Source organism: Pyrgilauda ruficollis, unplaced genomic scaffold (genome assembly GCF_017590135.1).
Source record: "Pyrgilauda ruficollis isolate IOZ18807 unplaced genomic scaffold, ASM1759013v1 scaffold72, whole genome shotgun sequence".
In the NCBI taxonomy this organism is placed as follows: Eukaryota; Metazoa; Chordata; class Aves; order Passeriformes; family Passeridae; genus Pyrgilauda; species Pyrgilauda ruficollis.
Genome location: NW_024529044.1, coordinates 2,909,296 through 2,931,561, shown reverse-complemented (window position 1 = coordinate 2,931,561; position 22,266 = coordinate 2,909,296). Strand labels below are relative to the sequence as shown.

At 40.8% G+C, this 22,266-nt stretch overlaps 1 protein-coding gene across 3 annotated transcripts in view; it reads left to right on the top strand.

The window, feature by feature from the left end:
- HELZ (helicase with zinc finger) overlaps positions 1-20,352 on the top strand; it is an 85,103-nt gene extending 64,751 nt beyond the window's left edge. For all 3 annotated transcript variants that reach the window (XM_041485635.1, XM_041485634.1, XM_041485633.1), the window contains 10 exons: positions 155-359; positions 4,344-4,395; positions 5,214-5,407; positions 7,787-7,994; positions 8,462-8,538; positions 8,743-9,319; positions 9,695-9,935; positions 11,104-11,617; positions 14,420-14,672; positions 17,746-20,352. In XM_041485635.1, the coding sequence (XP_041341569.1) occupies positions 155-359; positions 4,344-4,395; positions 5,214-5,407; positions 7,787-7,994; positions 8,462-8,538; positions 8,743-9,319; positions 9,695-9,935; positions 11,104-11,617; positions 14,420-14,672; positions 17,746-18,077 (2,653 nt within the window). In that variant the 3' untranslated portion in view covers positions 18,078-20,352. The remainder of the gene's footprint in view (positions 1-154; positions 360-4,343; positions 4,396-5,213; positions 5,408-7,786; positions 7,995-8,461; positions 8,539-8,742; positions 9,320-9,694; positions 9,936-11,103; positions 11,618-14,419; positions 14,673-17,745) is intronic.
- The last annotated feature ends 1,914 nt before the right edge of the window (positions 20,353-22,266 follow it).

The following is a 22,266-nucleotide window of genomic DNA, read 5'->3' as shown; positions in this document are numbered from 1 at the left end:
GCTCAGCTGCAGGGAGCAGGTTCAGGGTGGATGGATTGGTGTGTAAAATGAGCACACACAAACAATAAAAATGTCCCACAGTTACATTAATCTGTTTTCATTTTAATAACAGCCACTGAGCCTTCCTCACTGTTTGTAAAAATCATTTCCGTAGGAAATTCTGGGAAAGGTTCATTGCCCTGTGCCACGAGAACGAAAGTCTTCATGGCATCACGTTTGAGCAGATCAAAGCTCAGCTGGAAGCTCTGGAGTTAAAGAAAACCTACGTGTTGAACCCTCTGGCCCCCGAGTTCATCCCCCGAGCGCTGCGGCACCAGCACTCAGCCAACCCCAGCAAGCAGCAGCAGTCACCTCCGAAGGTACAGTGTTCCTGGGGATGGCTTCTGTCAGCAACTGCAAGGGAACCTAGAGAAATAGCATGAAAGGTGTATGGAACAAGCTGTTTGTTTTAAAATTGCATCAGCGCAATCAGATTCGAATGCAGATTCCAGAGGGACCCTCAGCATTTTCAAGTGAAAACTCTAGACTTGTGTTATCATAAAGTTTTTAGCAATATAGCTTGGGGTTGTCCAAGCCTTGTTTCCTTACTGCAGCACACCTTGGCTCACTCTGGCCTGTCCGCTGGCAGTTTTGCAGTGACCCTGGAGAACTTCAGCCCTGGAAACTCAGCATTTAGATAAACCAGATTAAACCCTCTGACCAAGAGCCAGGCCCTGTCCCAAGCTGTGCTCAGACTGTACCTCAACAAACAACAGGTTGATAAAAACAATGACAAGGAGTAAAAGTAGCCAACAAAATAATAGCCAAAAGGGATTTGGTTTGGTCTAAAAATCACATTTAAAATTCAAGGACTTAAGTTATGTAAGATGATTTTTGATGTAATTAAAAATATGTTGTAAACTGGTTTATTGCATAGATTAGCTCAGTGATAATGTCCTTCAGAGACCAGATTTCATTAGCATCAAGAGGACAGAAAGATAAAATTACCTCTGAGTGGTAATTTCATCAGCTCTTTTTATAAAAGCAGGTGAAGAAGTGATGAAAATACATAGCTTCCTTAGGATGATAAAGAAAAACCACTACATTTTAGAGCTTTCTTGGGGGGTGATATATTAGTAATGAATTCTGTTTTAATAGTTCTTTGTAGTTTATATCAAAATCATTTGGGTTGTAATTGAATTAAATTGTATTTAGAGATGGAACTGAAATGCAGGTTGTCAGCTTTGAGATGAACTCCGTGTACAGGAAGGAAGAACTGCACGTATTTCCCATAGCTTTGCATTTTTGTTTCAGGCTGTATCATTGAAATGAAATTTTTACAGCAGTTTTTTTTAATACAAAGAGGAAAGCTTTCCCTTTGGCAGTCCTTCCCAAAAGGGAGCTTGTAAGGGAGAACATTTGGTTTCTTCATCAAGATGCATGCATTACTTTCTGAAACAAACACCAGATTTCTAAAGCTTCTAGTCATGTGTCAAAACACTGGGCCTACAGAAAACCAGAAATTACAAAATTGTCTTTAAAAGCCACTGCTGTACTCTCATTTTTCGTGAGCTCTTCAGTCTTTTCCTTAATAATAGAACATCATTATTAATACTTTTAGTTTCCTAACTGAAAAAAAAAAAAAGTACTTGAGAATGCAGGTATAGTACATTTAGGAAAAAAAGGGGAGTGAGTGTTGGGGAAAGTGAGAGCCTTGTAAGTAGACAGCTCTGTTTATTTTGCTTTAGTTTGTTGGTAAACTAAGCCCTTGTGCTGTTCCAACTGCCAACACTCTATTTTCATCTTAAGATCTGAAGTGTTTGAGCCACCTGTATTCTAAATAAAATCTTCCCTCTGAATGCCACTGACAGGTAGTAAGTGTGTGCAGTAAGAGCAGAGCAGTGAGCAGGTAATAATCAAATACCCTGAGAATACAGCTGGGATCAGGGATGCATTTCCCTTTGCTCAAGTTTGAAAAGCAGATGGTTGGTTTTGCTTATTTTAGACATCCTAAGCACAGTATATTTAACATTAAAAATGAAGGATTAAAACCTAGTGCTAGTGCATTTTGTAGCACAAGAAATAAAACCAGTCTTCAATACTGTATTTTGTGGTGAGTTTGTGGACATTGTGCAAGTCAAGGCTTGTCTTTTACATGTGCTGAAAAGTATTTTTGTACAAGCAGCACTTCTTATTCAGCAGAATTGCTCCTGGATTTATGTAGGGACATTAAAAACCTCTCTGCTGTTTAGATTTTAAAGAAGGAAAATGTTTCAGTGTTGTCTGAGAGGGCAGCAGCCAGCATGGAGCTGTGAGGGCAGTGCCTTGTCCTGTGTTTGTGTGGCTTGGCCAGGCATGGCAGTGGGAAGCAGGGCTGGAGCTGCATGGGGACAGCTTTTATTGAAGGTGATGATGTGGAAAGGGAAAGTTTCCAGAACTCAGAGCTTCCCTGGGGGGACTTCACGTACAGTAAATTAAGCTCTGAGTTTACAACTTTCCTACCTCCCACTCACTGCCTGCCAGCTTCTGGTCTGGGTTCAGGCACTTAAATCAGGGTGCATCATCACCCCAGACATTTCCTGCAATCAGGGAGTATCACAGGTCAGGATAAATCTCTGGAGAACTCTCTCTACTCCTGCTTGTTGACTAAAGGGGGATCCAAGGAATGACAAGGCTGTTAGCTGCCTGCACTCACCCAGATCTTGGTCTGGGCTTCCTGAGAGCCTTTATGTAATGTGGATTTTTATATTCCAAAGGTGGAGTGAGTTTTTAGAGGAAACTGAGTGCATTTGTACTCCAGTGTTTACAGTCACCATCAGTTCTAGGGTAGGTTTAGGTATTCTGGAGATGGGTGGGGACACGAACCTTTGTGTGAAAATTTTTGAAAAATTATAACAATTGAGTTTCATAAGAGACTGTTAGAAAATTGTTAAGCCTTCAAAACTGTGAGGAGAAAAAGAAAAAGGAAAGGCAGCAGCTCCCTTTGCCAGCTTCCTGTGGCCCCAGCTGACTTTTATTTACCAGTCTGATCTAGGGGCATACTGAAGCTCCCAGTGAGCAGGACAGCTCCTCTTACAAACTTAGGTTATTATTTTCATACAAACTTATGTAAGTATGTGGTATTTCAGTTTGAAAAATATGGCACCTATAAAATACAGGTCTGACAGGTTAGATCAAAGGTTTGTCAGACTTCTGCACATGCTGCTTGCCTCTGACATTGTAATAGGTACAGACATGCTGTGTGCTGGCCATGAGTGATTAAGGCTATAGCTCCTCCACGTTTTCAGATTGAATCTTTCTCTGCTGAGTAAACAGGCTTCCTTTGTGTAAGTGCTGCAATGAGAAGCAATTATTATTTTATTTTTCCATAATTCATTTTTCAAATGAGAGGAAAATTTGGAGACCAGTTATTTAATCTGGTTTATGCATGAGTCAACATTGTCAAACAACCTGTCTTTGTACCCTGACTAATTTGCTCAGAGTGCTGGAAAACTGCCTAGACTTATCTCCTGGGCAAGAAAAGTTTTGCAGCATCAAAGCGTTTCTAGATTTATTTTAAATTTGTGAACGTACTTAGGTCCAGATTAAGTAAAGTATTTCTGTGCTGCAAAGGACTTGAGAGCATACTGGCAATGGAATATGTGCTCACAGTTTATGAATATTAACTAATCAGTTGATGCTGCAAACTCATGAAAAAGTAGATAACTCAGGTCTGTTAAAATCCTTTTCTAATGTTTCACCAAGGAAGAGCAGTTCCCCCAGCACCGGGATTCTTTTCTCTCCTGTATTGCACTTTTGGGGAGCAGTCACAGAGGAGCCACAGCCCAGAAGCTGATAAATGAGATGGGGCAGGGAGACAATGTCTCATGGGCTGGCTGAGCACCTGAGTAAAACTGAGGGCAGCTCCTTTGTCTCCAGCATTCTTGAGCTGGAACCTGGAGCAGAAAATGGATCATGCTTCCACTGAAGCTGCCATGGCAGAGGAGTGCTGAGGGTTACACTGGTGCTGGGTGCTGCTCCTGAGAGATGTGGGACAGTGGGAAATAAATGGTGAGAAAAGAAACTCAAAATATCTGCTGTAACTCTCTTTGCATCTGAAAACAGGCCTTGGGAGAGGGTTTTCCCAGGGGGAGTTGTAACGACCCTCTGGTTAATTGAATTAGTGGTGTTTTATGTCCAGCTTTGCGAATTCATAGGCAGGTGGTGGAACTGAATGGTTGAATGTGTAAGAATAAACTGTTGGGCTGACTCCTTTCAGACTCTGTTTTATGTTTAATTATCATGTTCACCTGAAATAAAAAGCTTTGGTTTGTGTAAGAATGCAAAGATCAACTATTACTGTTTTTTTTTTTTTTCCTTTAAAGGGCAAGGTCCATCATCATAACCAGAATGACCATTTCCCACCTGATGGAATTGGTGAGTGCCTCTGCAGTTCCTGGGGAATTCCTGAGCCCACTGAAGCTGACAGTAGTTTGACATACATTGAGTATCTGGTCTCTTCTCTGTTTGAAAGCCATTTACTTGTTTGCATGTGGGAAACAGATCACAGACTGTTAAGTGGACATTTGGTACTTCCAAGGCTCATCCTTTATAGGTGTTGTGTGCACTTATTTTAAAGTTTTAACACAAACACAGTTGTTAGCCTTTAAAAGAAATAGCTGTGTTTGAAATTCATCATGTACAGCCCTGTACCAGGGTATTTGCACTAGAAGGGTTTGGACATTATTTTACATGCACTACTTTCTGAGGTACTTTGAAGTTAAATTTTGCTGTCATACATCCAGATATTGCTGATCATACCTTTGCAAGGTAGCATGCAACAGCTGAATAATTTTGTTATTAATTTGGAAAAGCATTAGTTTAGAGCTTGTCTTCCCTGCTAAAGAAACGAGGGTTATTTTAGTTTTGTTCGGTGCTTACAGCCACCCTGGCTGTCAGCATATTTAATTGGTTTGGGACATTCTTTCATTAATGCACTTACCAGCTACCTGTTTCTCTGTATCTCAACTTGTATTTTCTGCCTCTTCAAATTTTTGAAATGGAATACAGGATTTGATTAATGCTTTCTCTTGGTGCGTCAGACCTGTGCTGTTATAGAGTTGCACGCTTACTTTGTCAAGATAGATACTGTTAGAATGAAAAAACAAAGAAATGGTCATCTTCATGTTCTTTTTGTGTATATATCTTCTTTTTTTTGGTATGTATATATCTTTTATTTTTATCTTTATTTTCAGTTCAGCCCAATCCTTCTGTTCTAATTGGAAATCCTATCCGAGCATATACTCCTCCCCCTCCTCCTCTGGGACCTCACCCCAATCTGGGGAAATCTCCAAGTCCTGTTCAAAGGATAGATCCACACACTGGGACAAGTATTCTATATGTACCTGCTGTCTATGGAGGAAATATGGTCATGTCTGTGCCTTTGCCTGTAAGAATTCATTTTCTGTTTCTCCCCCCTCCCCACCTCAGCTATTGTGTGCACATAAATGTATGGCAAAATCACATAGTGAAGTTCTTGCAGGTTTTTTTCAGCACTCCAAATCTCTGGGCTTTGCTGGCTTTAGGAGTGGCAGGGCAGAGGACGACCAGGAAATAAGGATCTGAATGCTTTGCTCCCCCAAATAACTCCAGGCAGGCTAAAAGCAATTTCATGTTCATGTAATTCGGTGTGTTTTAGGCACACCAGTGGAATCTGTCTCATCTGACTTGAGATACCTGCCTCTGAATTATTTGCCTGGTTCAGTTCTTAATCATTGGAGAGACCTCAGTGATTCACACCAAGTTTGTTTCTCTCTATTGGCGTCACACAGCCTAAATTACAAGTTTTGGATGTCTGCAGTGCAAGGTGTCTGAAGTGAAGTGATAAGAAAAATAAGCATAATGGGATGTTTTTCCCTTCCAGAACCTCGTAGTGAACCAGTTTCCTCTCCAATCCCTTCCCTTAATGACATTTGGAAACAGAATGAAGATCTCTAAGCAGGTCTTTTAGGCTACATTTATGCATGGAATTTTGGATTACAAATAAAACTGTCCCACCAAAATTTGCACACGTTAAAGAAGCAGTCTCTGCTTTATTTTTCCCCTTCACAGCAACATATTCCAGGAGGAAAATGCAAGGAAAGAACAAAGGCTGCAGAAGCTTGTGGAGTAGCATGTCTGTGTTGTACACAGCTCCTGAAGACTGTGGCAAGGATGTGGAACCCACACATGCAGATGTGTTTTAATTCCATTCATAATGCTAAATGTTGGAATACAGCTAATTTCATTTTTTCCAATAATTATGAGTCCTCTGTTGTAATTTTAGTTATGGATGCTGAACAGGGGACTTGCTGTAGTTTCAGTTTCGTGTCTTAGATCAGCTGGCAGCTGTAAATTGGTTTTCTTTGCTAGACCAAGGAATTTTCCTTTTTCCAAGCTTACTAGAAATCTGCATTTGATGGATAAATTTAAATGCAATGAGAAGGCCAGCAGCTGTATCTTTGTCATGCTTGCTCACATTATATTAATATCACACCAAGGTAATTTAAAAAGCTCTGTCTTATTGTTCCAAGGTTAATATATTTTTATATGTTTCCAATCAAAAGAAGTGTATTAAAAACAAGTATTTTGAACTCACCTTCCCTGAGGATGGATTTTTAAATAATTAAGTGGGAAGACTGAGGTACTAATGAGACTGCTACTTTTGAAAAGAAGCTTGGAGGTGATTTGGGGTTGTACAGATGCAATAGTAGCCTAAAGCTGAAGTTCAAAGTGCACATTTCAAGGGCAAACAGTAATTTTAAAAAAGAATTGGATGAAAGTTGTTAAACTTGAAACAAGCAGGGGCTGAAGTAAAATGTGTTTATGTTCATGGAACGTAAAATGATGTCTTTGTTTAATGCAGTTTCCATACCCAAGGTAAAAGCTAGAGGAGGTTTTCTGCTGCCATCACTAAAGGATGCTGTGGCAGCCTCAGTGGGTGGGGATGACTTTCCCTGCACTCTCCTCTTGTTCATAGATTTCCCTTCTCTTAATAAATTCCCTACAGGACGAGTTTGAGCTCATTTGATGCAGAGCTGTCTTCCTTAGCATTCTTTTTAGGAATAAACTTGAAGGCATTGTAAAAAATCCTGACTTTGTGCCTGCTTTCAGGAGGTAGATTTTGCTTTGACTCTGCAGTACATATGTCCTGTAGCACAGACACTTTGGAGTGTGATTCCCTGTCACTGCTCACCTGTGGGCACTCTCTGGCTTCCACCAGTAGTCCTGGGAGCTTCACTGAGTGTCCTGGGGTGCAGAGGTGGGCACATCCCCTCCTGCTGTGGCCCAGAATCCCAGCATTGGGTGCTGCAAGGTCTGGTCCTCACCTTTGAGGCTTCTCTCTCTGTCCCCTCAGAGCCACAGCCCAATGTCTCATAGCTACCAGGAGAATTGCTTTGGATTTGCTTGAACTCCACCATTTCTATTTAATAGAGAAGGGTTTAATCTGAAGTTTATTACACTACAATTTGTCCATCCGTCTTTTCTCTCTGAACTTCGAAACCATTGAAACAAGAATGGGTGTTGATAGAAAAATTTTTGCCCAGGGTTCTCCTCGAAAATCTGTGCCCTTGTTTTGCCTGCCCTTAGAGCTCTCCCCTCCCAGCACCAGCTGTACTTGTGTCTAAGTGTGTCAGGTCATCTGGTGCTTGAAAAGCTCTTGTCACTGACCTAATATCAGTGTGCTTGTTATCACTGCCTTTAATTTAATGTACCTTAACAGATCACATCTCTCTCTTTTCTTTTTTTTAATTTTTATTTTTTATTTTAATTTTTGTTTACCACATAGGTACCATGGACGGGGTATCAGGGTAGGTTTGCAGTCGACCCTCGCCTCATTACTCACCAAGCAGCCATGGCATATAACATGAACCTGTTACAGGCACACGGGCGAGGGTCTCCGATCCCGTACGGCCTGGGCCACCACTCCCCTGTTAGCCTGGGACAGCAGCAGCTCCCACACCAGGACAAGGAGCAGCACGAACAAACTCGGAATGGTCAGTGCTTGGAATGCCTCTGCGAGCTGCTCTGCTTTGGGGGGAGTTTCTGCTTGAAATGGGGTTGGGGAAAGGACTTTCCTCCCTCCATCCTTTCTGTCCTTCGCCTTTCCTCTCTAATTGAGGGACCCACAGATGGGGGAAATAACCTACAAATAGAATAACTGGGATATTGTGAGATTCAGAAGGAATGGGAGGTGGGAAGGGGTGTTGAGGGTATAATTGTTCCATCTCCCTTCCACAATACTGCTGATGTTATTTGCAATTAAGCTGGAAGAACTACTTAGTGGTTATTAATGAACAAAGTGTAGAGATTAGAGGGAAAGTGTTATTTAGGTAGATGATACTAAATGTCTGTGGTGCTGTAAATGCCGTACTAATAAGTCAATTTTCCTGTGTCTTGGGGAAAAAAATCTCAAAATAATAAGTTTTCTATTGAAACAAAATAATTTTGTAAATGTTTTTAGGTAAAAGTGAAAACACTGCTGGACCTGAAATCAGTAAAATTCGAACACCTGAGAAGAAACCTCTGGAATCCAAGCAGGTGGGTTTCTGTTGTCTGGGTATCTGGTTTGGCTCCTTTGTTTATTTTTTGGGAATTTGGGTATTTTTGTTTGTTTGTTATTTCATACTCTCTTAATGAATTTAATCATTATGTTTAGTCATTCATTCATTTAGTCAAACTGAAATGTTTTTATTTCAATTTTTTAAACGCTAATTCTCAAAACCTTGTTCTCCACTTTTGCAGGTTGATTTAGAAGCAAACCCTCAGCAGAGAAGCCCAGAGTCCCGTTCCAGTGTTGGTTACCCCAATGCTAAATTCCACCGCAAAGACAACCCCAACCCCAGGCAGCTGAACCTGCACCTGACCCCGCCCCACTCCCAGTTCGCAGTTCCCAGCCGCCACTTCCAGCACCTCTCCCAGCTCCCGAGGCAGCCGTACCCTCTGCAGCAGCAGCAGCAGCAGCAAAACCTCTTAAGCCAACAGCAAAATCACTTGCCTGAACAACCCAACCAAATGCCACCCCAGCAGAGCCAGGTAGTTCAGCAGCATAATCACTTGAATCAGCAGCCTCCACCACCTTCGCAGCTTTCCCCTGCTTTCCAGGCAGGCCCCAGCCAGTCCTTTTTTAATAATCCCATTCCCCACCGACCACATTCTCCTGCTGTAGATGCTGTGATTTCAGAACAACACCCCCCACCTCTGTTACAAGAAGTCAATAATCCTTTGAGGCCTATTGCACAGCACAACCCAGTTCTGCCAACCCACTTGAACAACTTCATTGAAGAGAATCCATCAGGAATGCCCTTAGGGGACACTTTAGGTAGGTGACTTTTCTTTATTTAAATTCAGAGTGTGCAATTATAACTACGTTGAAGTGAGAATGAAGGAGGTATTTACCTTTTTCAGGCATATTGCTCTGAATTGGGTCATTGTTGGGTTAGTTTCCATAAGTAATGTCATTGAGCATAATTTGCTGCTTGAGGCATGTTTGAATATTCAGCACTTTATTAGAAGATTCATGTTTATATGATTTTCCATATGATTTAAATAACCAGGTTATGCACTGCAATGCAGTTAGTATATAATAGACCCTGGAATAAACTGTATAAAAAGTATTCTTTCTTTTTTTATTCTGACATAAAGATCTTTAAAAAGGGGCATTAGATAAAATTTTTTTTTAAAACTATTTTTATAGATCGTATGCATGGAAATGTAGCTTTGGAAACAATAAGGCAGCAACAACAAGCCAGGTTACAGCAATGGAATGAACATAATGCCTATCTCAGTCAAGGCACTATTCCATATCAACACCATCACCATCCTCATCTACCACATCTTCCTCAGCAACCAATTGGATTACATCAACAGCAGCAAGTTAGGGCAAACTGGAAACTTGCCAGTAATACAGAAGATGAAACAGAGGCAACATATTCAAGGTATTTGTTTACTGAGTCATCAGAGCTTGTGTAAAATTGAGCAGTGGGCACCTATCTGTAACACTGTGATCAAGTGCAAGGCACTTAAAGGTATTGCTTTTTGCTGCTGTTATTATGAAGGTTAAAATAGTTGGCAGGCTGACTTACAACTATGCTTTTATTATGTGTTATGCTTTATTCTGTTAGTATATTGGGTAGTAAAGCTGTAGTGGAAAAATACTTTTATGGAGCTTTTCAGTGCTGTATTTATGGAATGAGGAATGGATAGAGAGTAACAACCTTGTGTTTTTATGAAAGAGGTGTCTGAGTGTAGTTAAGGCCTATTTAAGTTGTAAATTCTTCAATTTGAAGTAGCAGTCTGAGATTTGTGTGCTTGAAAAGAAACAAAACAGCCCCTCCCTAAACACTGCTCCCCAGTGAAACTTAAACTTTCCTTCCTTTTCAAAAAGCCTTTGCTTTAAAAGCAGATTTTTAAAAAATATGCTTGTATTTGAGATGGAGCTTTAGGGGGCAAGAAAGGAAGCTGTTGAACATCAACAGAAAAATGGTTCCAGTGGTCATCAACTTTAATCATGTGTATTGTAAAGGCTGGATTTTTAAATTGCCTCTGTTTACTGTCATCTCCCACTATGCTTTCTTTTCCATCTGGTTTGTTATAGCCATGGTAAAGCATCTGAATGACCTCTTAGCTGACTCTTTGAAGTGCTGAATTGAATTGACCTTTTGAAGAAGTTTAGAAGTATATTGTGCAAGTGAGGGGAGTCCCTGATTGTTCTGGCTTTTGCCTTGAATGGGGTTAAAATTGTCTTTAACTATGTGAACTTCTTACTTCGTGTAGTAAAGCAGGAAATCCTTACCTTTAGTTGTCTCTTAAGAGATAACAAAAAAATGATTCTTCTGACTGGAAAGGAAATCTCAAGAGTTATTAAAACTTTGAGATGATTCAGGTGGGTATTTCATCCAATTAATCCTCTTGTGCCTAATTTCTGATTGCTCAGTCACATCCTTTGAAGTTAGGGTCAGCAAGTGCAAAGATGAGAATATTTAAATTCAGTGTTCTGTTCTCTGAGTGTTCTGCCCCTCAAAAAGAGCGAGATTTCACTTAAACTTCTTTTTTTTTTTTTTTTTTTTTTCCTCTTTCCCTGCTGCATTTCTTGTGTGGGTGCAGATTCCAGGACTTGCTCCGGGAGCTGTCGCACCGCGATCCCAGCGAGAGCCGGGACGGCGCCGAAATGCCGCCCCCCCAGTCGAGACTGTTGCAATACAGACAAGTCCAGCCCCGGAGCCCACCAGCACTCCCTTCTCCTTCCTGCAACTCCAACCACAGCACCCACTTCCCCAACTTCACTGAGAACAGCAGAGACATTGAACTGCCCACTAACCCAGCATTTCAGCAGCATTTACCCCAAATGTACAACCCCCCTTTCTCAATGCCATCCGAACACATAACCCCGTCTCCCTTGAAATACCTGCAACCTGATGGGTCCTGGACTTACGCTAACCTGCAGCAGAATCACCTCCTGGGGCAGGGCTTTCACTATGGAATACCTCCACTGCCCCACAGGTCGCAGCAAAGCCCTTTTATACAAATCCAGAATCATCAGCACGCAGTCGGTCAGGAGCCATTTCATCCACTCGCGTCTCGAGCAGTTTCTGCTTCTTCGCTCCACAGCTTAGAAGAGGTGGGTGTTCTGTCTGCTCTGCACTTGTCCTGTCGTTGTAATATCAAATTATGTTGTGAAGTGGTCATGAATGCAAAACACCTCACTCATTAAAAGCTCACAGTGGGAATTTCTGGGAGGTGGATTCTCTGCATCTCTGCTGTTCTCCCTGAGCAGATCCGTGGTTCTTGTTGCTGTAGGTGTAACATTTTCTCTGCTCAGTGGGAAGCCTTGGCTTTTGGAACATTACTCTGAGGTTTCATGCAGCCATTGCTCTGTGTCTGTGTGTCATTTATCTGCGGTGAAAATCAACCCCAGCCCAGGTGGAAGCTCTGGTCAGTAAGCTGGGATCACCCAGTGTTGACTCAGCGTTGAGCTGTGCATGTGCTTGAGTTCCATCTCATAGGAGACCAGAGCTGTAAAGTTGTTCCAACATGGTCCAAAACCTGATTTCATAATCCCACCCTGCCTGCATTAATTTGATACAAAGCCATCCCATGTATTTTGAGGGCTGTGTGTTGGAAACCAGAGACATCCAGCTGTGCTGCCTGAGGCTGGCTCCAGCACAGCCTGCCACACACAGCTGGCTCTGTCCCTCTCCATCTTCCCTTGTCCTGGGCTCTAAGGAGGTGTGCCAGCACACACAGCTAGGACAGGTCATGTTTTGAACAGGAGGTTTTAATCCTTGTTGGAATCTGAGGTCCTGAGGAGTGTTTGATGTGCAAACACGGAGTATCCTGGAGCCAGGTTGCATTCCAGGAATGTGAGAATTAATATTCTCACTGAGTTCATGTAATCCAATATTTGTACATAAGTGGCTTGTTCTGTGATGCATTTCTGTTAAGGTTTTTACAGAAGCTGGGGAGGGAGCCTTGCTCATTGCTGTCTTACACAATACATATTTAATTTGTTTATCAACTTCTGAAAACAGAAAATATTTCGTTTATGAGCCTGAGAAAAATAACTGAAATTAAATTTCAGTGCATTTTACAAATTTCTGTCTTACACAGATCCAGAGAGGTTAATGGAGTCCTCAGGCCCAGCCAGAGCTGTAGTAAGGTTTGAGTTTATAGACATTTAGAAATTTGCTGTCTCACTCCATTAAGTCATACCACCCTGTATAAAATCTAATACTTTGTGACAACAGTTAATGCTGTCAGTACAGCGGGACGTAGGAACAATGGCTTTTCAGCAGTAATAAACCAATAAATATTCCTATAGAGCTTGTGACAGTTCCTGCTATCTGAAGACAAATAGAGTGAGCCTTATGTAATTAGTGCAAATTCGGTTTAGTTCTTACTTCTTCTTCCTTTCAAAATATGTGACAGAAATGCCAAATGCAGTAAAAGTGTTGCAAGACAGAGACTTGCTTATAAACTTTCCAAAACTGCTGCTCCAGCTGGTAGGTAGGACTGAATGCACAAAGAAATCAAAATGGGGTTTTAGGTGTGTTTTTGACAGACGTCCCTCAGACAAGGCACTTGTCAGGGCTGCTTTCTTGACTTTTGGTATCCTTACTAAACTGTTTCCTCAATCACTACTTGTAAAGCTGTTAATTGACTTGATACTTGAAAGCTTTTGCATGTGTTTAGTCAAACCAGATCTGAACTGCACATCAAAGGGAATACTGGAGTTATTCTGTGTGGTTCTGTACTTGTAAGTGTCCAGAACTTTGACAAATTCCTGATTGCTTACCAAAATAGCCCTTTTAAAATCAGTGAATGTATACTTTTTGGGTTGATTTGGGCAATAATTTATGATTTTTTTTGTCTGTTTGTTTGTTGTTGAAGAATTTCCTTAGGGGAGTGGATTGTCACGATATCCAAGTGTTGATCCTTTGATTGTGGCGACAGAAATAAGATATAACAATTTCCTTTAATGCACTTTTTTCTCCTGTCTAATTTTTATAGATGATATAGTAACAATAGTTGGACTCTGCAAGCAAGTTATTTGATGTTTGTTTAGCTAATTTCTTGTGACATTGCATTAGGATTTTTTTCCCCCTTTACCAAGTCTAGATTTACCTGTATGACTTTTCTGTTATTGGTGCTCTTGTTAGTCATTGCAGATGGGTGTAAATACTGTATTTATTGTTAGAAATAAACTGTAATACAACAGACTTGCTTTGAATCTTGAGAAAGCTTAGAAGGCCCTTAAATCTGAACTCTTGAAACCCACAGGTTAATTGATGGAGCTCCTGTCGTTTTCATCTACTTGATCTACAGGGTTTATGGAAGCAAGTAATTTCTGTTGTTTCAAATAAAATTCTCTGCATTATTTCTCCTGAGGGCACTTGCTTCTCCAGAGCATTTGTTTTGTATGTACAGCATTCAGTATACAAATGTATCCTGCTTACCCAGAACGTGGTGTACGAGTCACTAATTTATCCTTTGGAAAAGGAAAAGCCATTTTTTTCCTGTCTGCATTGTAAGAATATTTTTTTCTTTCTCTTCTGTGTTTCTGTGCTTCCTTTGCTTCATCTGTAAATGCTGGGTATCTTCCTCCTCTCTGTGTGATCCAACACCCACGTAGGAGTGTGAGATATAAAGGTTGATAAGAATTAAGAAATCCCAGTTGATGTTCTTTGCACTTCCTTTAAAATTCTCTATTTTGTGTGATCAAAATATGTTATCAGTGACTGCAGTATGCATCATATATACTTGAAATGTGTTAGTATTTTGGAAATACAAAGAACTAGGGTTTTTTTGGTAAGACATTTCAGGGAAAATATTGAATGGCAAAATGGTATTTGATACATGCAGTTGAATCAAAAGAGCAAAAGGCTATTTTATTAGGTTGGTTTTTTTTTTCTTTTGTTCACAGTATGAACCAAGAGGACCAGGCAGGCCGTTGTACCAAAGAAGAATTTCCTCTAGTTCAGTCCAGGCTTGTTCTGAAGAATTAAGCACTCCTCAAGACAGTCTTGGTCAGTGTAAAGAGCTTCAGGACCACAGTAACCAGTCATCATTCAACTACTCCTCCCCTGAGCTGTGGGTGAACTCCTCCTCCTCTGCCCCGTACCCAAACATTCCATGCAACGGAGCCAGCAGAGCCGTTCCACCCCGAGAGCTGCTAGGTGGGTACAGCTGCTTCTTTCCCAAAACCAGTCTAAGCAAAGGTTTTTGAATTATTTGTTGTTTCAGTTGTTACAGGTTTGCTTGGAATAATCCCATTTCTTGGTAACATCCTGTTCTTCAGCTAAAAAAGCATTGCTGCTGCTTAGTCTTCTCCAAAAGCTCCACTAAACCCAGAAAGTCTCTCACAGTGGCTTCAGGTGCAGCTGAATTTGTGCTGCAGGGAGCTAAGGTGACTGGTGGGATTTATTTGCAAGATAGATTGATTCTTTCCAGAATCAGTGATATTTTGTGTTGGTATTACAGTCTGAGGGAGCAACACATAAACTGAATTAGTGCTCTCAGCGTTTCTCTAGTAAATTCTGGTACTTCATCAAAGGAGTGACGAGTTTAAATTCTCCCTCACCGTGGAGGAATCTCAGTGGAATGTGGCTTCCCTGGTGGTAGCAGCAGTGCTGATTGATTGAGCAGACAGAAGCTAAATTAACTTTTCAGAAATGAAAAAAAGCTGCAAGGAGAGAGCTGGAGCAGTTCTTCTGTTTTCACTATTTCTTGTGTTTATGAAAAACAGTATTACCAGGATATAGTGCAGTTTCTTCCCTGTGATTTTGCTTTAAGAATCTCCAGTAGTAATTTAAAAACAAAATTAATAAAAATGTAAACAGTATTCCAGTGTGGATATTAAAACCACTTAATAATGTGGAAAAATATTTATAAGCTGGTTTTATTGGCCTTAAAAGATTTAATTGCTTTTCACCAAACTTTATAAACGTAAAACATCTTGTAATTTCATAGTAATTTTGAAGTAGGAACATGCAGAGTAGAATGAATGAGAAAAGCTCTTTACATCAGTGACAGCACTCAAGAATTAAATTCCTAATGTGCCTTTTAATTTCCAAAATGTGAAAATGTAATTTTGCAAACCCATATTTATGGCAGCATCTTTCATGCTAAGTTCAAAGCTTCAAGCTCAGGGCACCTCCTTCAATCTATTTCTATTTTTACTGAAAATCAAGGAGCTGAATGCACAGTATTATGTGGCATTCATCACTGAATTGCTCACACAGAGTTGCTCTCCATACTCCGTGGTTATCTAAGAGGAGATCAGGAACTCTGGCACGTTTGGCTTGGGGTCAGCCAGTCCCACATTTGTTTGTTTCAATGAAAAGCTTGAGAACCTGTTTGTGAGTAAAGTCCTCAGAGGACAGATGTGTATGTAAAAAGTACCATTTACACACTAAATTCTAAGTGAAAATATCAAGTTCTCACTGGTAACTGCATTGGCAATGAAATGTTTTTTATTGTAGTTAAGCATGGTTTCTGTTTTGTCAATAAATGTATATGAAACAGAGCCCTGTATCTAATGGTTCATGCAAACACATCTCCATTTTATGGCTGCTGTGGCTTTCCACATTTACAGCTCACTGCCTGTGATCATATTTACAGCCCAAATGTGTTGTATAGAGCTAAGGGTTAATGACCAGTAACTGCACTGTTCTCGTTACTGTTGGTTTTTATCCCTGAAATAAAACCCCGTGAGAATGTGATGCTCTGAAAGTCCTGTCCCTGCTTGAGAGGGAGTGACCCTGACTCCAGACTGTTCAAGGCTGATCTCTCCTGCACACCAGGAGTGGCACCAGTGTTGGGTTGGATCAGGAGGGATTCGTGGAGCACAGGGAGAGCTGCTGTCAATTCCTCTGGGTTGTTCTATGCAGGCACTTCCCAAAATTGCAATTTGAGAGTTCGATATGCATTGCTTTTTCTGCTCGTGGAAAGAAAATTATTTAAGTTCTCATTCAAGATGTGTATTTCATATTTTTCCTTCTGTTAGACACCTCTACCACACACAGCTTTCACCTCTGGCCCTGCTTGTCATTACTTGTCTTCTCTTGAGTGCTGTGGTTATTTTGGGAGGTTTTTTGCTCATGTTCTGGGTTGTTTGTTTTTTGTTGAATCATAGCAACCCTAGCAAAATTGCTTTGCTTGTGTTCTTTCCGTATCCATTCTTCTATGGGTTGGTTTTGGGGTTGTTGTTTTTTTTTTTTCCATTTTATTCTTTTGGTGTTTTTTTTTTTCTGAGTGCTCTATAAAAAGCAGAAGCCTGTGTGTGACCCTTCCAGTGAGAAGCTTCATGTTTTTCTACTTTTGCACTCATTTGGTGGTAGATTTTTGTAGATGCACTTTAAAAATAATATTATGTGATTAAAGACTGAAACAATTACAGAATATATCTGTTGCCCAGTTCCTAGACCGTTGCAGATGGAACATGGAGCTGTGTTTCTGTGTGGTGTCTCTCTGGCTGTGCAAGACAGCAGAATTCTCCAGACAAAATTAAAGGACCTCATTAGGATTCAGGAAATTCATTTGAAAGCAGTTTTATACCTATGGTTTAAAGCACCGTTTTTTCTGATAGTTACAGGAGTTGTTAAATGTGGAGCAAGAACATATCAATTAGCAAGAATGCATTCAGCCTGAAATACCAATAATTAGTTGGTTGGCATTCAGGGCTCTGAATTGCTGTTGGAGAATGAATTATATATGGTGCTGTAAATTTTAATTTTAGCCTATTAAGCTGTAAAGCAAGAAGAATGAAATACTCTTTGTGCTGTCTCAGTGGATAAAGTGCTTAAATTAGAGTAGATCCCATTCGGAAGCAGCTTCCCTTCAGTGCGCCCGGAGAACGCGCTGTGCGGAATTGCAGCTTTGGGGTTGCAGCTGTAGGGTACAAACACACGGAGGAGGTGCTTGGTAATGTCAGTCTTGTGCTGCTGCTGCTGCATGCTCCAGGAGTTGGGAGTGAAGTTAGATACTTCTAGGCCAGGCTGGATGGGGCTTGGAGCAAGCTGCTCTGGTGGAAGGTGCCTGTGGCAGGGGATGGAGCAGGATGAGCTTTAAGATCCCTTCCAACCCAGCCCATCCTGGGATTGTGTCATTCCAGAGTGACTAAACACGGCAGATGGGTGGTGTGGGAGGGGGTTACCAGAGGGGTGGTGGCAGCTCTGGCTTTGGCTTGCTGCAGGTGGATTGGCTGAGTCAGAGCCGTTCTTTGCTCCAACTCCCGTTTCTCCTTCACAGCTCCCCCGAAGGCGGCCAAGCCCCCGGAGGAACACCTGAAGGCTGAGAACATCCAGCTCTCCAACTCCTTCAACTACAACGTGCTCCAGCATCTGGGCCAGTTCCCCCCTCTGATGCCCAACAAGCAGCTGGTGGAGTCCAACAGCAGCAGCCCCCAGCCCGCGGGCGGCACCAAGCCCGTCATGTCCTACGCCAGCGCTCTGCGGGCTCCCCCCAAGCCCAAACCTCCTCCTGAGCAGACAAAAAAGAACAGCGACCCCCTGTCCTTGTTTCAGGAACTTAGCCTAGGTAGTTCATCAGGTAGCAATGGCTTTTACTCCTATTTTAAATAATCAGATTATTTTTTTTAGAGAGAATTTAATTTTTATTTGTGTCGGTAGATCTAAGATAGTTGGGGCTTCACCTGTAGTTGCAAATATTCCCTTTGTTTATATTGGTAAATATATCCTCACTTAATTGCTTTGCTGCTAGACTTGCAACTAATTTTTTTTTTTTAATTATATTCCATTATTTTGCATTTTTTGACGTGGGTCGGGTTTTTGGAAGCTTTTCTGTAGGAAGACACACACGTGTTATTTTTTAATTTGTGTAATGTTAATGATATGTTGCATTAAACTAGCAGCTGAGAGATTACCTGTACAACTTGAAAAAAGGAAAAAAAAAAAGGAAAAAGAAAAAAAAGGAAAAAAAAAGTTTGTCTAAATTGTATTTAAGAAGATTGTAAGTAGCATTTACATTTATTCAATAACATTAGCATACTATGCTGGGTTTCTGTACCAGAAATGGCCAGTTAATGTAAAAATGTATGTTATTTCTGCTTAAATTCATTTAATTTTTTTTTTTTTTTAATAAAGGTGCAGCATCTTCTAAATAATTTCAGTTTTATCAGCTTTTTTGTGAAGGGATGCTGCATTCTCAGACTTTTATAGTTTTAGATTCTGTATGATGTGGTATTGTATTTTCCATCCACTGTAGGGTAAAGTAAAGGCATTCTTTGCAGACACCTATGCCATTGTTTGGAAACATTCAGATAAAAGTATTGGTATACTTTAAAAAAATAATAAAAAAATAGAAAAAAGAAGAAAAAAATTAACAAAAAACCCAAAAAAACTCTACATTTTATTTTTGGACAAGCTAATAATATAAGCTTGTTTGAAAAGTTAATTTGATAGGTTTTTTAAATGAATCATGAAGCTGAAAATAAATTTTTAGGTATGTTGGTGCTTAGTAGATTTAATAACTATTTTAAAAAAATTGCGTGAATTTAGTAAAATACTTTTTTGTTTGTTTGTTTAATTTTTTTCCACTATGCATGTGTAAATGTTTGTAATCTGGCTTTTTCCTCCCCTCTTCTCCAGTGGTATAAAGAATTGTGCCGCTTTAATTTTTTTTTTTTTCCGGTAAAACTTTTGGTACATTATTTGATGTTTACATTAAAATGTGACATTATACAAGGAAATTCAGATATTTTGCTAACTGTTTTGTTTGAGGAACATCATTAAAGAAGAGATTTAATGTTTGTCAAAGCTGTATCCAAATTAATCTAAATCTTCTGGGGATCAGAGTGGTTACCAGGTTATTTATCTCCGTGAACCTGGCCCTTAAGGAATCCAGTCTGAAAAATTAATTATGGGATATTTAAAAAAAAATTAAAGAAACAAATGTGAATGAAAATTCAGAAGATAAAAACTCTGTGGATAAAGATTTTTGGTCTTGCACACTGTCCCTGCTTTGTGGCCGGGGAGCTCCAGAGGGGGGTTGTAGAGTTTCTCCTTTATTTCTTTTTAATCCTCCTTTTACACTTGAAATAACTTTAAATCTGGGAGCTGGTTTACAGGGATGAGCTGGGTGTAGTTCAGAATTCCTCCACTTACTACCTGCGAGAATTTAAATTTTAGAGCTGTGAGAGGGTGATTTCAGATTTTTACAGCTGTCCATGGGACACCTTACTGGGGAGCAGTGGCTCTGCTCTGTTCAATCAGATTTTTGCTCTAATTACAATCAGTCAGGTTCATTTTTTTGCATTTGACTTCATGTGTTAAGACGAGGGTCATTATGTAATGGGGTTGATTTAAACTCAGTACACTGCAGAGGTTTGCATATAAATTTTTTATTATAAATCTTTGCTGGGTTATGATTCAGAAACTTATCTGAAAACTTTTTTCCTTCTTTTTGCTGTAAAGCAAAGCTCGTGTAACTCCTTAATTTATTTCCTAATGTTATACCAAACAAACAATGCTGGGGAGGGGACAGCCCCTGCCAAGTTCTGCTCAGCACTTCAGCACAGGGCATGGAACCCAGACGACCCAAAAACGAGGAGAGGCCAAATTCTGCAACCTTGAATCAAGCAAAGCTGCTGTTAAATGGGTTTTTGCCAAGCTGCTGGCTGCAGGAATGGGAAATTCACTGGCAGAGCTGAGGTGGGATCCAGTGGAGGGAGGAACAGGACTGGCAGAGCAGAGATGGATCCAAAGCACTTCACGTCCCCAAGTCAGCATTTTGTAATTTCAGGGGTTTCAAAGTCACTCAGTTCTATGGAGCAGCCTTTTGATTCTGTTCACCATTTAATATTGAATATTAAACTAATAAACATCACTTGTTAATTTACTGTTATCTGTCGATCAGTTAAGGGGGAGATGGTTGCATCTCACCACACTTTATTCTGTTTTATACTGTGGCATTTTATCTACACTGAAAATACTACAGATAAAATCCCATTTTCTCTCTGATTTAGAATTTCAGTTCTTTGACTTTATGAAGACCCCAGCTGGTTTTGGTGCTAAATTTTCATAAGTGCTCTCACCCAGGAATTTGAGGAGGATATGATAGAGATGATCTGGCTTAACAGCTTTGGCATGAATCATTTGCATTTGGATTTCTTAGAGCTATTTTTTTTTCCAAAAGATTTTTTTTTTAAATGTCTTGTCTGGCCATTGTTTGTCACATATACAACCCTGAGTAAGATGTTTGGTTTTTGGAGCAAATTATCCAATGAGTATTGAAGTCATGTTTAGAAAACCCCAAAACTGTATTTTCAACTCTCCTAGGGCTTCAGTCAGACTCCTATTAAAATGAAATTAAGCCTTACAGATGGCTCCGGTGGGCACTGCTCAGGCTGCACTGTTAATATGGACCTGTTGCAATTACAGGGGAAATTCAAAATTGAGATAGTGTAAATGATCTCAGTTTGGGGGAAATGAGTGGAGGCTGGGGCATATGCACCCACTGGGTATTTGGCTCCTTGACTTTTTTTTTATGCTTCTCTTAGTGCCAAATCCCATGCTCCTTGTCCAGGAATAAACCCCCTATTGTTTTATGTGAAATCTGTTTAAATGACAGATCTAAATTTAGTAAGCTTGTATTTGATATCAAGAATAATTCCTTGGTTTATTTTCTATAATTCCAGTTTTTGATGAGAAAAATCTGGATGCCTCACGGGAAGTTGTCAGTGTAGTAATAAGAACTAATGAAAAGTGAAGGGAAAGATTAAAAAAAAAAAAAAAATTGAATTCTAAGAAAAATATTTTTTTTTACAATTCAGTTAGAGCCTCCACCCTTTAAAAAGCCACTTAGGTAATGCAGGTGGCATGTTTTTCTGTGTGAATTCTTACGAAACTGTGAGCTTTCCCCTTGGCCATGCTAGGTCAGGAGCAGCCAGAGGTGATGCTGCTCAGCCTGACCTGGAGCTGTGTTCTGAGGTAACATTCCCACCTCCTGGTGCTGCAGGTGGTGTCCTGGCTCATCTGGGTTGTGCTGTGGGATGTGGCTGTGCTGGTCCCCAGCCTGGCTTGTCCTGGCCCTGGTCCTGCAGCTGCCAGCCTGTCCTGAAGGACCTGGCAGGCTCAGGCAGAGGTTTTGGGGCACGTCCCTGTCTCTCTTCATCAGTGCTCTGGCTGCTGGGGGCCCTCCACGGTGTGCTGTGTCCTCTGAAACACCCTGCAGGGCAGTGGGTGTCCCCAGGATGGCTTCAGTGTCTCAGCAGTCCCCGGCTCCTCAGAGCCCAGCGTGGGTCGTGGGGACAATTCCCCTCCTTCCCCCTTTGTGCTCACGTGGCAGCTTTCAGTGTTTCCACAAGACAGCTCATAAATCGCTGTTTTGCATAAAGCTGGCTGCTTAGAACCAAGGCCCCAGCATCCATCTTTTCTCCTGGAGGTTGTCATCTAATACAGTTTGTCCTGGATTTTTAATTGTATGGGCTGTGGTGTTGCTGACCCTTTGCAGGATGTGAGTTCTGCCACTGACTGCGAACCCTGCGAGTGCCATTCCCTGCTTTGATTAATTAATGTTTTGTTCCCAGATTTGTCAAGTTCAGCTGTTTTTTTTTTGCAGAGATCGTGCTCCATAAGCAATTCTTTTGCTATGTATGTAGTACCTCAGTGCTATAAGTAGCACCAAGAGCAGTGTTTGACCACTCCAGATTTTCTTTTTAGGCTGAACTCAGGCATATCAGAACCTGCACATTTCCAGGGCAGTGAGCCCATGATGCTTCACACTCTGCCCATATCATCCTTCAACTCATTT